The sequence below is a fragment of the Diabrotica virgifera genome, chromosome 2, assembly GCF_917563875.1.
Source record: "Diabrotica virgifera virgifera chromosome 2, PGI_DIABVI_V3a".
In the NCBI taxonomy this organism is placed as follows: domain Eukaryota; kingdom Metazoa; phylum Arthropoda; class Insecta; order Coleoptera; family Chrysomelidae; genus Diabrotica; species Diabrotica virgifera.
The window spans coordinates 235,090,526-235,106,371 of NC_065444.1; the positions used below are offsets into that span (position 1 = coordinate 235,090,526).

At 31.4% G+C, this 15,846-nt stretch overlaps 1 protein-coding gene across 1 annotated transcript in view; it reads left to right on the top strand.

The window, feature by feature from the left end:
- Window positions 1–15,846, top strand: part of LOC114348418 (retinal guanylyl cyclase 2) — a 368,770-nt gene that overhangs the window by 124,023 nt on the left and 228,901 nt on the right. The window contains exon 4 of the mRNA XM_028298999.2: window positions 13,300–13,459. Coding sequence (XP_028154800.2) covers window positions 13,300–13,459 — 160 coding nt within the window. The remainder of the gene's footprint in view (window positions 1–13,299; window positions 13,460–15,846) is intronic.

Genomic DNA, 15,846 nt, shown 5'->3' on the forward strand with positions numbered 1-15,846 from the left:
AAACTGTGTGTCTATCTTCTTCTTCCGCGAAGAAGATCGGCAATCATCATAGCTATTCGGACTTTGAAGACGGCTGCTCTGAAAAGTTCGATTGATGTACATCCGTACCATTCTCTCAGGTTGCGCAGCCACGATATTCTGCGTCTCCCTATGCTTCTTTTTCCTTGAATCTTTCCCTGCATAATGAGTTGGAGCAAGTTGTATCTCTCTCCATGTGTAATATGTCCGAGATGTTCCAATTTTCTGGTTTTGATTGTATTTAAGTCTTCCATTTCTTTATTCATCTTTCTCAGAACCTTTTTGTTTGTGACGTGTACTGTCCATGGTATTTTCAGAATTTTTCTATATACCCACATCTCGAATGATTCCAGTTTTTTTATTGATGCCGCATTCAAGGTCCAAGCTTCCAATCCGTAAAGCAGAGTCGAGAAAACGTAGCACCTAGCCAACCTTACTCTTAGCTCCAACCCCAACCATAGATCTCTTGTGCAGAGCACTTTTCTCATTTTGTTAAAATTCGCTTTAGCTTTTTCTATTCTAATTTTAATCTCCTGGAAGTAATCATTTGTGGAGTTGATCATTGTTCCAAGATATTGGTCTACTCGTTCGACATTGGTTCCGTTTATGAAGAGATTCTCGTAATTTCTTTGAGTTTTAAATATTCTCATAAATTTTGTCTTCTTGATGTTCATTGTTAGACCGTATTCTTGGCTATATATCGCTATTCTGTTAACCAGTCTCTGAAGATTTTCAATATTTTCGGTTAAGACGACAGTGTTATCCGCATCTCTAATGTTGTTAATGGGAAGTCCGTTCACCTTTATTCCAGCTGTTTCACCCTCAAGAGCTTTTTTTTAGGATCTCTTCCGAGTAGGCATTAAAGAGAACTGGATACAATAAGCATCCCTGTCTCACCCGACGTCTAATTTCAATTTATTCTGACAACTGTTCGTTAACACGTACTTTTGCTCACTGCTTATAGTATAAATTAGATATGATCATGAGGTCATTGTAGTCTATCTTATTTAGTTTCAGGACATTTATTATTAAACGCTTTTCTTTACTTCAATAGTTTGCATCAAATCTTTAGACGTTAATTGGACTGACTTTTCTTCAATGCAAATGAATGAAAATTTGCAGACATATGCATTCGCGGGAATAATACACGAATAGTCAATAAAAAAAATGTTTGTGTTTATTAATTGTTTCAATAAAAAAAACGATTTTAATGGAAAATGCTTAAATTATCTTGTTTTTTACAATGTAGAAACTTGAAACTTTTACAGATTGTAGCTAATGATATGAACTATACATAATTTGACTTTTTACGTTAATTGTTTACGTTATGCTTCTTAAACAAACAATAAAGTTTCAAAGTTTGAACGCTCATATATTGGTTTATATATAAATCGTCGTTTATTTGTGTCAAATTTCAATACGATACGAAACAAAACTTCAACCAAAACTCGAATCCAAACAATTCGTGTTTTTATCATAGTCTTAGAAAAACTACCGGTAGAGACGTTTTGTGCTTCAATTAACATTAGAATTCGTTTTGTCGCATTAATTAATTAAACGCTTTTCTTTAGTTCAATCGTGTGGGTCAAATTTTTGGACGTTAACTTGACTGCCTTTTCTCCATGTAAATGACTAAAAATTTGCAGACATATGCATTCGCGGGAACAATACACGAATAGTCAATAAAAAAAATTTTGTTTATTAATTGTTTAAATAAAAAAGTATTTTAACGGAAAATGCTTAAATTCTCTTGTTCTTTACAATGAAGAAACCTAAAACTTTTACAGATTTTAGCTAATTATATGAACTATACATAATTTCACTTTTTACGTTAATTGTTTTCGTTATGCTTTATAAATAAACAATAAAGTTTCAAAGTTTTTGCCGATTCCGACTACTTTTCATGTTAGTACATCATATATTTTATACATATTTTAATAAACATGACGATATATTTTAATGTTTGAAAAGTGTAAGACTAAAAAGTAAAAAATAAAAAAATACGAAAAAAATATTTTTAAGAAACGCTTTTCTTTAGTTATGAGTGACTAAAATTAAACATATCGATACATCAGTATCAGAGTGCACCAACTCAAAAAACATAGTTCTTCACAACTCAGCTTTAACTTATTTTTTCTGGGAGCAAATATTTTTAATCTGTTTTAAATGGTCCATTTGTTTTTCAAATGGAACAAAATTTTGGAATTAGATGTTTATTTTATGGTTCTTTTAGATGATAATTTTTGATTTATGTTTTTTTTTAAGAATTCAGATGTTTTTTTGAGTTAATGCACTATGAAACTGTTGACACATGATTTTTTAACAGTTAGTGCATTTTGTATAGGGTATTTGCATGGAAATCAAATAAAATTATTTAAGTATTTTTTTTCTTATAATATCATTATTGTTTCCTTGTTATGAAAAAATATAATAAAATCAAAATAATTCTGAATTGTCACTTTCTTCAGCAGCGGCAGAAGTTGGTAAGTTCTGGAAAAACTCACAGTGAATTCTGGGTATTGCACCCGAGGAGCAGAGCGACAACAAAAAATAACATTTTTTAAGTGGTGGCACTCCAAGAGGTTTATTGGAGAAGATGAGAGATGGTTCTTAATAAGCCATGCTCGTTCTGTTTTATCGAATATTTATGTCATTATAATTTTCGTCAAAATAAGACTTCTTTTACATTATTTTGTGTTGCTGGTTTTTCTTAACTCTTAGATTCTCTCCATTTTATTTTTTCTCCGGCTTCATTTATATTAAAAATGTTCCCAATTTTTTGTAAATTTCCTACACTTCGGCAATTTCTTCTGTAGCGTACCAGGCCGTCCAGTTTTATTCTTCTCTATATTTGTTGTCTACTATACTACTATAGTTGTTGTCATTCAGCTTATGTGGTCACTCCATTCTATTCTTATGTTTCTTACCCAGTTATTAATGTTATCCACCTTGCATATCCGTCGTATATCTGTACTTCTAGCTCTGTCCCATAGAGTCTTACCATCGATTTTTCGATGGGTTTGCATCTCCGCTATTTCGAGCAATCATTTTGTCCTCTCTGTGTCGGGCACTGTCGGGTAGTGTTTCTGCCGCGTATGTGATTATTGGTATGGTGACTGTTTTGTAAATTCTGCCTTTCATTTCTTTTCAGATATTTTTTGGAAGTTTTCTTAGCCAGGCTAATTATTTTCGGTACCATTTGCGATAAAATATAGAGCGGGTTTCCTTTTAGGTATCTTTTTTTTTTTCTTTTTCCATGAGGGCATGCATCGCATCACCCTCAATTTTGAGTATGTCCAACTACTAAGCATTTGTATGTTAGGCTTTTTATTGCTAAGTTTTGACAGCAATATAAAATCAAGCAAGCAATGAACTTGTTTTTGTTTTGGCCCAGGCAATTATCGGAGTAAAACATGTGCTCATATTGAGGTCCCATGGTTCTTTAGATACTGTCAAAGACACGTACTTATTTCACCAACACCTCTGCTTGCGATACGTTCGTGCCACAAAAAACTATAGCTATGTTTGTGAGAAATATCAAATATAGTGAAGTTGTAACATGATAGACATCTCATGCAAAAAGAAAATCACTCCGATCTCCATTTGGTAGTGATAATACAACTTGGAGATGAAAGCAACAAACTACAGCATTGTAATCTTTCTTTGAATTCTTGATATCCAACTCCTTCTTTAACCGAATCTAACTTTTTTTCTGATATGTGCATCATACTTAAGTTGTTGTAATACTTTTTACAACGCTGGTCTTTTTTGGCTGAAAAAAGGCAATATTAAATTCCCTGTTGAAAATCTTGGTGTAATAATGGAGTTTTACGGGAATTTTCAGTTCTCTACATTTTTCTTGGTACAGTCTGTACACGGTGGCTAAGTTTAGAGATTTGATTTTTCTTGCTCCGCCGCAATAATGATAATCATTTACTGGAAAAGATTTGATGTAGGACCTCACGAATTCTTTTTCATCATCTAGCACCCTTGGTCGCCCAGCATTTTTTTTTTCTCCGCGATTGTCGTGCTGTACAAACCCTAGCTCTGTTTTTTTTAATTGCTGTGCATGCTTTTTCATTATTATCCTATTCGAAATGTTTAAAGTATTCATAAAGAAAACTTTACATACTCTAAAGTAATAAGTTTTATTTTCGCTTCTATGACTCCCTTCTTTCTTATATTGATATTTTGGCTTAACCGGCATTACATTGTTAACTATAAAATCTCGCTGCCTATTTAAATCACCAAGACTCCAGTAGTTACTTAACAGTTCTTCTCTTTCTGTATCACTAAATTGTTTCGAACATTTAATTTAGCAACGGTCAGTGCAAGCAGCTTTCACAGACCATTTTGAGTTAGTAGCTGACAACAGTTCTACCGATCAAGTTTCATCATGCACTAACTCAAATTGATGCGGTATGAAACTAGGACGTTGTAAAAAAATATTCGATTCTGCATGTTGACAAGTCAAAATTTTTACAATGGGGTGGGAATTTTGAGATGGTGTAATTTGAAACTGATAAATAAACATATTTTAACCACTTCCTCATACTTATCTCAATATTGAAAAATTTTGAGTTGGTGCAGTCTGATACTGATGTATCGATATTATAAAAAGAATCAACTAAAAAGCTAAAAATAAAAAAAATTAAAAAAATCTAACACATTCGTTAAAGAAAAGCGTGGTGCGAAAACCGTTTATTCGATGAAGACGCGCCACGCTGTTCTTTAACGAATGTGTTAGATTTTTTCAATTTTTTTTTGCTTTTTAGTTGATTTTTTTATAATACGTTTAATTTTAGTCACTCGTAACTCAAGAAAAGCGTTCCTTAAAAATATTTTTTTCATATTTTTTTATTAATAATTGTTCATGCCGTACTTTATCGAAAGCTTTATGGTAGGGGAGCAAAGTATGCTAAATGTGCAGTCACTCGAGCGCTTTGGAGACCTATTGGGTTGTGAAGAGTAGGTCCTAAAACCAAAAAAAGTTAAGTAACATTTTCCATTTTAGTGGGCGCTTGCCATTTTTTAATTTAATTTTCCATTTCTAACAATTGTTTTCTCCGATTATAACGCCATCTATGCATAATTTGAAAAAATGTTTCGAATAAAACTTACTTATTTTTTCGTAAGGAATCCAAATCCGCAATAAAAAATGGGGGCTCCTATTTAAGATTTTAAAGTAACCCCCCACACCACCTCCGTGGGGGATCTTGTTTGGTGTCATTTGATAGATTTTTTAAAAATATTAAATAAGTGTATTTTACAGTTTTTCGATCTGATGTTCATTTCGCGAAATATCGCGGGATTCGTATTTAAAATATTTAATTTACCCCCCACCCCTCTCTGTGGGAAGTCGTGTTTGGTATCATTCGATAGATTTTTAAAAAATATTGAGCACATATTTTTTAGTTTTTCGATCTGTTATTCATTTCGCGAAATATTCACTTTTTCCTTGTGAAATTTTGGGACTCACCCATTTCCTTACGCCTGGCTCAAATCGTCAGATTTTTGAAATATACACTCTTTTGCATGTACTTAACTTACCTTATCTTAATCTGACAATTTCGAGTTTTTTTAAGGATAGATTTTTTTTTTCGGGCCGCCCTTAACGAACTCCCCTGTGTTAAGAGCCAATATATGGTAGAGGTACATCTGCAGGGTACCAGGTTTTTCTCCATATGATAATCTGACGCGCTCGAGTAACTGCAAAAATCCCCGCTTGGGCTCCCCTACCATTATTATAAACAATAAAACAGACATATGTATTGATTGACGTCTAGGCACCTTTGTATTAGGATATTAAGTGAGAAAATAGCTTCAGGCGTTTCTAGGCCTTTGCGACTCTCAAATTAATATCTATGTCTAGTTTATGATATATTCGATTATGGATGACTTTCAGTATCAACTTCAGCACATGGAACATCAAGCTGATCGTGCGGTAATCGGCGCATTCTCTTGCGTTTTTTGGGGAGACAAACAAAGATCGTCGTTAACCATTATTTGGGTAATACGCCTGAGCTATAAATTTTGTTCAAAAGTATAACAAGAACATAAATGTGCTATCTATAATATTTATTAATTCGATAGCAAGCATGTCAGGCCCAGGGCTTTTTCTGTTCTTCATTTTTTTTAATGCGTGTACTGTTTCTTCTTTTGTGATATCTGGGCCTATTTCTTGTTTCCATTTCATGCGCTTAATTTTCATGCTAGAATCTTTTTATTATTTTTTTGAAAGGTCTAATTGTATGCTTGAAAAAAAGATTATTTAAGATTTCCTCGAAAAATGCAAATTTTTCCTATTATTTGGCTTTGAATATTTCAAATTGTGCATTTGACGAAAAAAGCTAACTTTTAACATGCCGTATCTCGGTTTGTATGGGTCTTATAGGAAAGATATTATATAGGAAAATAATTTGGTTTGTGTTACTAAAAGATACAATTTCGATATCTACAGTTTTTTTGATTAAATACATACTTTTCGAGGTATTCTCAAAAAAACCCTCTAAAAAAGTCGATTTTTTCGTCGAAAAACTGTTATTTTCAAGCGCGATAACTCAAAAAATATTAGTTTTACGAAGAAAATGTAAAAAACATTTTTTTTCTTAGAATCACTTTTTCCATCGAATTACATGGTTAAAATGTAATAAAAAATTTCCCACCCCGGAGATGGGGTGGGAACCACCCCCAAGTTTTTATCCTATGATAGCGGCATGATATATTAAATGATCCTTGGACTATTCCCTACTTCTGTGAAAATTTCAAGTAAATCCATGCTGGACGAAAGAATTGCGAGCCAAAATGATTTATTTCCCCAATCGACTATTGGGGCCGACCGACCGGCTCTGTCCCGTCATACAACTGACCGAATATAATAACTTTTATTTATATTTAATTTAGAATGTCTGTACTGATTTTTAGCCTTAGTAAATGGAAATAATTACCTTCGTAGGAAAGCAACTTTGATACCCTCTCAGTAACCCCTGTTCTACGTTTCGCTTGACCGACCGCAGTATGTTTCTCTAGACACTCACAGTAATCAACTGTGAAAAATCTAGCTTTAGTAAATTCAAAAAGATTTTTCAGCGCTGCCTGGTGGTCTATAAATAGGTATTTGGTTTTTCATTTTACTGGAATAAACTCCTGAAATAGTCCTACGGTCATTACCTGGCATTATCCATATTAGATACTAATCAAAGACATTTCCAAACTTCTAGACTTTATGCGATACTTTTTGCGACGAGTGTACATAAAAATATATCTCATTTATTTTCTAGAAATTCTAAGAATTCAAAAAATTATATACCTTAACTTACATCGTTAGAAATGATGTAACAACATTTTTGAAAACATCTCGTTAGACTTTTCAGCGGTGCAGAAAATCCGGTTTCGTTGACAACGTTCCCTTTACGATGTAATAGACTCCAGGGAAAATATCTAGTATATAGGTATACATATAAAATATTTTCAAGTACATAGCTATATTTATATTCTGTATTTATACAAAGTTTGTTAAGGGGATAGGCGCAAAATCTTGGCCCAAAGCTATTTAAATGTATTCATTTTTTTCGAATCCTGAGAAAACTAATATCTAATGGTAGGGGAGCCCAAGCGGGGATTTTTGCAGTTACTCGAGCACGTCAGAAAATCACATGGGGAGAAACTTTGCACCCTATAAGTGTACCCCTACAATATATTGACTCTTAATAAAGGGTTGTTCGTTGAGGGAGCTTAAAAAATATCTATCATTAGAATACCCAAGTAGCACCGAACGGGTTTATTAAGTCTTTTAAGGATGCTTTAAAACTGTAGAATAAAACTAAAATTAAAACCATTTGGTTTTAAGTAAACTTTAAGGTTGCAATAAAACCGCTTTCAGCATAAAAGGGCCACTCTGAAAGAGGTCAATAAAACCACAAATAAAAACCTTCTTAAAACTTTATTTTCTTAAGCAAGCTTCTATAGCTGCTGTGAATACGCTTTTAAAACCATGTTAAAAGACACTTTAAATGCAGACAGTTTTATAGCAAATTTAAAAAGGTTTCTTAAATGGAGACTTTTAAAGACAATTTACCATATTAAATGATTGTTAAAACCCATATACTCCATACCTATAGGCCAACAAATTTTTACATGTGTTATGGTAGGTAGATACTTATTTGTAACCATAAAATAATAAAAATGATTTGCTTATTTCGGACTGTCAAGGTAGAAAAACACTTGCGCGCCCAACTTTATTGATAATGTTAACAAAAATAGGTCTAAATAACTCACGCGTCCTAACATTTCTGTCTTTTGGCGATTAATAAATAAAAATAATAAAAAAATTTATATCCTAATAATATTAGTTTCAAAGAAAAACAATTTTATCTACAAATTTAACGTTTTAATGTTAAAATAAATCGAATTTATGTCTGTAAGTCGGTTATTTATAATTTTTATGTAAGTCTTATATTGTAACCTATCATGACTTTCAGCATCTCCAGAAAGCAATATGGCCGAAATCCAAATAATATTATTTGGTCTATCGACAGAGAATTGTTAAGATCAAATGGCTTTATTTTATGCTTTTCCAGGAGAATATATCCTACATAAAAGCAAGGTTACCTTGGAATTGAAACCGTTTAGTTTTAGTGCTGCTGTCAAAAATGCCACTCGGTTTTAATGTGAATCTAACCTAAAATCAAAGCGTCGTGGTGTTGTGTGTGTTGTATTTTTCTTTTAAAATGACCAGTTCGTTTATATTTTAAGTACTTATGACTTATTTCTTCTTTACTAAATATACTTCCACTTTTTACAACACACTACACCACTGTTTTCTCTAAAACAAATTACCGACCATTTTGGGCATGACAGAAGATGGGATGAGTTTAGCTTTATTGTTTCTAACAAGAAGCATAGTTTAGTCTTTACGATAACCAAATTGATTCAGTTCAGAGCGTTTGGTTTTAATATAGCCTACTAATTGCTTTTAAGAAAGCAACTTTAAAGAAAACTAAAAAAATAGTTTTAAGGCATATGTTTTACTGACATAATAGCCTTGAGGTCAAGTAGTTTTAATAATAGGTTTTATTAGTCATATTAGGAGTATCTTTAAAATTGCAGTAAAACTAGAAGGTAACAAACTAGAATCTAATAAAACCAAACAGTCTGGAAGTTCTTTATAAAACTGATTAGTTTTAAAGTGAACTGAGAATAAACCATTTTAAAACTACAATAAGACAAATTATCTATTAAGGTCAATTAGTTTTATTTGATACTCTAATTAGATACTTTAAAACTAGTGACAAATGCTTAACAGTTTTAAAGTTCTGTCAGTATATCTACAAGGTAACTTTAAAACCATTATCTTCTTAGTTACCACAATAAAACCTTTATAGACCTTAAATAAAACTAAAATGTTTTTATTGTGCTACTTGGGTAACTCGAAATCGTCAAATTAAGATAAGTTAAGTTAAGTATGTACATGCAGAACAGTGTATAATATTTCAAAAATCTGACGATTTGAGCGGGGCGGAAGGAAATGGGTCACAAGGTTTCACAGAAAAAGCGAATATTTCGCAAAATGAACGTCACATCTAAAAACTAAAAAATAGGTGTTTACTATTTTTCAAAAATCCATCGAATGATACCAAACACGACCCCCCCCCCGGAAAGAGGTGGGGAATAAATTTAAAATTTTAAATAGAAATGGGGCTTTTTCCGTCTAACCCGAATGGATCTAGAGCTGGTACACGGTTAATTCAAACAATTCTAACGCGCCTACGTGTATGGCACACTAAGTTCACACGCAATACATACCTACTTTTGGGCAGTTAACGCCTCTTGTACGACCTATGTACTACGCCTCTTACCATCACCCATTTGTTATTTGAGTCTCCAAAATACCAAAGAAAACGTTCAATAAACAATGTACCAAACAGCCTACCAGCTCTATTAGAAGAAAACTTTCCAGTAAAAAACTTATTAAATTACCTAAAATCAATCAATTTTTTTACCAAACTAAACTTATAATTATTGTTAAGCTTTGTTTGGCGAGTGATGTCGCTAATAACCTGTTGGTGAAGGCGGCAACTTCGCTTTAGTAAAAAAAATAATAAAAAAATAATAATAATTTTAATATTACCAGAGAACGGCAGATCTCGCCAGTTTTTTTATTTAGCGTATGGACTTTCACAGTACGATAAATGCACAAATATAATATATTATTCAAACAATAAAATATAATGAATAAATCTAAATATTAATGTCCAGTTCTCGCCAGTGGCGCACAATACATGCGACACTATTTATATACACAAAATTTTCGATTTTCAAAATCTGACTGAATTGAAAATTGGGCAAAATCTCATCTTAAAGTTTAGGAAAAGACTCGCCCATCCATATGTCAACTCTCCATTTTGGTTCAAGGGTGTAGATTTTACGGCCCTTTCCATTTAGGGTCTGTTTTTCGTTCTCGTTCCCAAAACTCCCAAAAATTTCAAAAATATAAGTCCGACTTTTACGGCTTCTGATAGTACTAATCTTTAACTTTTCAACGCATGTCTAATTTTGAAAATCGGTTATACCATTCAAAAGTTACCGAGCTCAGAAATATGACTCAATTTTTATTTAAAAAGGGGAAAATGTATGTGGATATGTATGTATGTGGAAAAGTAACACCGATCTGAATTTTTTTCTTTTTTTTTTTCAACGGGGGTTAGGGCCGATTGAGAACCGGTGTAGTTTGTGACTTTTGACCATCCATAAGTCAGCTATAGGGCTAGGTAGTTACAAAATTGCATATATTTTGGGCGTATATATCTTAGGTTCAAGGAGAGAAAGAAAAACCGTAAATATACCAAATCAATAGCGTTGATTTAATCTTACAAATGGTGCCTAAGCGGTCAAGATCATACCTACACACGGCTCAGTATATATAGCCTAAAAACTGAAGAACTAAACTTTTGAAAATTTTGGTTTTTCGACAATTACTCAAAATCTCAACCTACGAATTGCGCCAATAACTAAACGTTTGTAGGGGGACTCTAGACATATCTAACGGTGTATACCACATATCTGGTAAAATTCGAATTTTTAAGTTATAGGCTTCATAAATATGATCAAATTTATTTCTTATAGGAAAAACGGTTGTTCAAGCTCAATAATTCCTGTAAAACCTTCAGTTATCATACTTGATCTTGGATGCATCAGATACTACTTGTCAATACGTTTCAAACTCATGATTAATGATCAAAATCAATTAAGCCGTTCGGAAATTATCGAGTTCCAAACGTATAATCCATGTAACCATTATCGCCGAAATGGTTTATGTAGGTGTAGTGGTTATGACGCTAAATTTATACGGCAATCCGAGTTCATTTACCGGCCATCCCAATATTTTTTTTCAATCTATGTCGAATAGAAAAAATCTAGTGTACACTAGATGGACAATAGATCATTTGAAAGATAATGCTATAAAGGCGACCATTTATAACGCTTAACGTGGAATTGAGAAAGATTACATTCAACTTTATACATTTATTTATAAATAACTTTGAAACACTCCTGATACATGCCGCTAAACACCGTAAAACTGAGTGGCGCATACAATATTCCAGCTACAAAGAAGCTGATATGAATATTAGGTACGTGGCGCAAAAACGTATTTTCATTTTGGTGGAAAATAAAATTCTAGTTTTATTTTAAAAAATATTTTCATAATATTTGAAGTAAAATGCGCCACAAAAAATAACTTTGATAGAGTTTGTACTTTGAAGCTCTTTTGTGGCGCATTTGACTTCAAATTTAGCAAATATTATGGAAACATTTTTTAAAATAAAACTAGAATTTTATTTTCCACCAAAATGAAAATACATTTTCGCGCCACGTACTTAATATTCAAATCAGCTCCTTTGTAGCTGGAATACTGTATGTGCCACTCAGTTTTACGGTTTTTTATTCATGTATTATTATTATACATATAAGTTCTTGCACTCTAACTTTTCCCATGCATGAAACTAGTCACGAATTACTTTTTATATTAGTAGGTGTATAATATGCTTCTTTTCATGAGCATTTTTCAGTGCGTCACAAATGATAGAAAAAAATAGACAAGTCCATGATATACATATTTATAACATTTATTCTAACATGACATTTTAGTTAAATCTGACAGTTGTCACATTTTATTTGCAATTTGGCATAAAATCAAATCAACTGTGTTTATTGCATTTATAACCTGGTATTTTCTTTGATTTGTATAGTCTCATAAATTGTACAGATTATATTCGTAGATATATTATATAATTCGTAAATATTTTTTTTTCGATTATAGCGCCATCTGTTGACAACTAGAATAAATGTTATAAATGTCACTGATGAAATGTAATCACTGACGTGCGTTTTTTTCTGTCACATACAATTTAATGCATTAGAATGAAATCGAAAAACTGTGACGCACTGAAAGATGCTCATGAGAAAAACGTAGGTGTCTTTTTTACACATAGAAACGAGTATCGCAAAATTAAGCCGCTTGTCCATAGAAACCACAATAAGTTAAACAAGGATGAACAATATGGCATGTCGTGGATAACTTGTTTACTATGAATTTTGACGTTTATGATTTTATGTGACATAATAAAATTAATAAGTTAATAATAAAGTTTATTTGGTTTTATATTTATAAAAAATAAGTATAATATTTCGGTTAAATACAGGAAGAGTTGCAATTCTGATATCTTTGACCCCAGAAAAGGAAGAGTATTAGTGTTGAAAACTCAATTTGTGAAAAGTTTGCACTTGTGTCACTTTTTCCCAAAGGTGCGATATATTAAAAACAATAATTGATTTTTTATGTAAGTCACTAGATAATTTTGTATTTCTCAAACTTAGGTAAAATTATATCTTCATAACAATAATTAACTTTGTTGTGACATATTTTTAATTTACTCATTAACGTTCTATATTTATGTTTATACTAGTAATAGTCGGTACGATGTTCAATCTGTTTAATGTTGAGTCCATCAGTCTAATGAATAGTGAAAAATATTAAACAATAATAAAATAACTTTATAAGAGACTTCCACGGGATAATAGCCATTTACTATTTATTACCACTGACAGTATGTTTCAATGATACTACACATCGGCGTACGTTTCATTTTATGTTTTGATTTAACTTGTTTAAAAATGAATCATGACAATGTTAACATGCCCGTGACATTGGCAAAGATAAAATGGAACAACTATATATATATAAATAAGTCTTAACTATATATAAGTTTATTTCTGTTTCAGGGGATGAAATACCTTCATTCAACTCCTATTAAGGTACACGGATTTCTAACTTCAAGAAACTGTGTTATAGATGCCCGATGGGTCCTTAAAATAACTGACTACGGACTGCCAGCCTTTTATGAAGCACAGGGTATACAACTTACAGCAAAGACTGCTCGAGGTAACTTTTTCTTTTGTTTTTTTTTAATTGTAATAAACCTGACAATTTTGGAATAAAATTCTGGTTAGCGGTATATGAAGAATCAAGATATATCTACGAGAATATGACAATTGTCCATTAATTTCGGAATAATACACGTGCTAACGAAATAAAGACGTATTTAAAAATTTAGCGAAATGTCGACACCAACTATTTTTTTACTTTTTTCTACCTTCCCCATGAGCTTGTAGAACCATACAACACTAATAGTCTAGGGCGGATCTGTTTTGAGATGGACGTTGAGAGGTGACTCAAATTTTTTTGCAGAAATTGCTTGAAAATAAATCAAATAATAATATTTGAGTTATTCTCCCTCTCAAAAAGGTCCGGAACATTGTTTAAATAATCAAAATGTCAAAAATTGAAGGAAAAATTCGATTTTTTTCTTCGTTTTTTGATTATAACTTTAAAAGTATTCATTTCCGAGAAAAGTTGTACTGACATAAAAGTTGCGTATTTAAATTTCCTACAACATAAAATTAGTTAAAATTTAAAAAATAATCACCCTAGTTGCAAAATGGCAATAATTGCGAAAAAAAAAACATACAAAAACAAGTATTCGCATTTTACGTTTTTCAACCATTTATGCTACACTTAGGACCTTCATATTTCACCCAGAAAAACTTTATGATACAGTAAAACAATACTGTAAATTTCTTTAAGATCGGTTTAATAGATTTTGCAAAATAAATTTTGCAATCCAGCTTTCGCAAAAAAAATTCATTTTTTCAAAATGTTACAGGACTGAAAATAAAGCAGATAGCAAGTTAAATTTTTTTTGCTTATAGAAGTGTACTGTATCTTTCATATGCAATTTTTAAAATTAAAATCGAATAATTACCACGGCGTCAGAAAATTTTTGAAATAAACAATAATTTTTGGTGCTACGCGCAGGACAGCGGTGTTCGATTCACACAAGTTGATTTCCACCAAAATGTCTTCCAATCTTTATCTAATATATTATTTTCTTACTCTATATTTTGTTGTATTTTAATATTTTAATTCCACAAAAATCAAACTAATTTTATTATTGTTTGTGAAATATTGTTTAAACAATTGCATATGTTTAAAAATAATAAACTTTTATTATTTAAGTTAAAATATATGAACAAATAAAGTTTTTGCTAATAAAAGTGTTATTTCAAAGGATAGAGTATGTGTTTTTATTTTGCAATAAACAAATTTATTTATTTATGTCGAAATGTAATAAAAATTAAAATGTATCAATCATTATCAAAGGTCATTGCAATGCCCAATTAGAGCAAACTATCCCCTGTCCTGCGCGTAGCACCAATAATTAATGTTTATTTAAAAAAATTCCTGACGCCGTGGTGTTAATCGATTTTAATTTTGCAAAACTGCGAATGAAAGGTACAGTACACTTCTATATGCAAAAAAATCTTCAACTTGCTATCTGCTTTATTTTCAGTCCTGTAACATTTTGAAAAAATGAATATTTTTTACGAAAGCTGGATTGCAAAATTTATTCTGCAAAATCTATTTAAGAGGATCGGTACGTATTTTCGGCTGCAATGCTATTCAAATGGGGATTCATTTTTTTCGAATCCTGAGAAAACTAATAAGTGTTTTTGAAAAAGTTAAACGCAGAATGAAAGATTACGTTATTAGCGAGGGCCGAAAGTCCCTGAGAACTTCTATAATGTTTATTTTAATAAGTTACAGGGGTGAAAAACTAAGAGAAAATTTAGTGTGATTTTTAATTTCAAATATATCATTCAAAATAAACTTTTTATTTATTCTAAGGGACTTTCGGCCCTCGGTAATAATTTAGTCTTTCATTCTGCGTTTAAATTTTTCAAAAATATTTATTGGTTTTTTCAGGATTCGAAAAAAATGAACACAATACCGTGGTAATATTTTCCAAATCTATCTTTGTCTTACAACGCACTCAGCCGAATATAATATTGTCAGCATATATTGTCAGTCAGACACTGACAAGCAGTGACAATTTTAAATATTTGACATTGCATCGGGAATATATTGAGTAATTGATTAAATATTATTGATATATAGTGTATTTGATAAATCATTGATTTAAGACGTGAACTTAATAAAAAGTTATTTATTGTGTATTATTTGTGGAAGATCCAAGCAGAGAATACATCAGGATAATATATTCTGTGATCCAAGTATTTTGTTGTTAAAGATGTTCAAAATTTTAAGCGTTCCATAACAATATATTATTAAAAAATCACTTTAACACTTTTCCTCTTTTCTCGATTGAGTATTAGTCTTTATTGTACAAATAAATTATTACAATCAGTGAATACATAGTTAATGAAAAAATTATCACATTTATTAACATTCAAAACCCATCTCTTTAAATT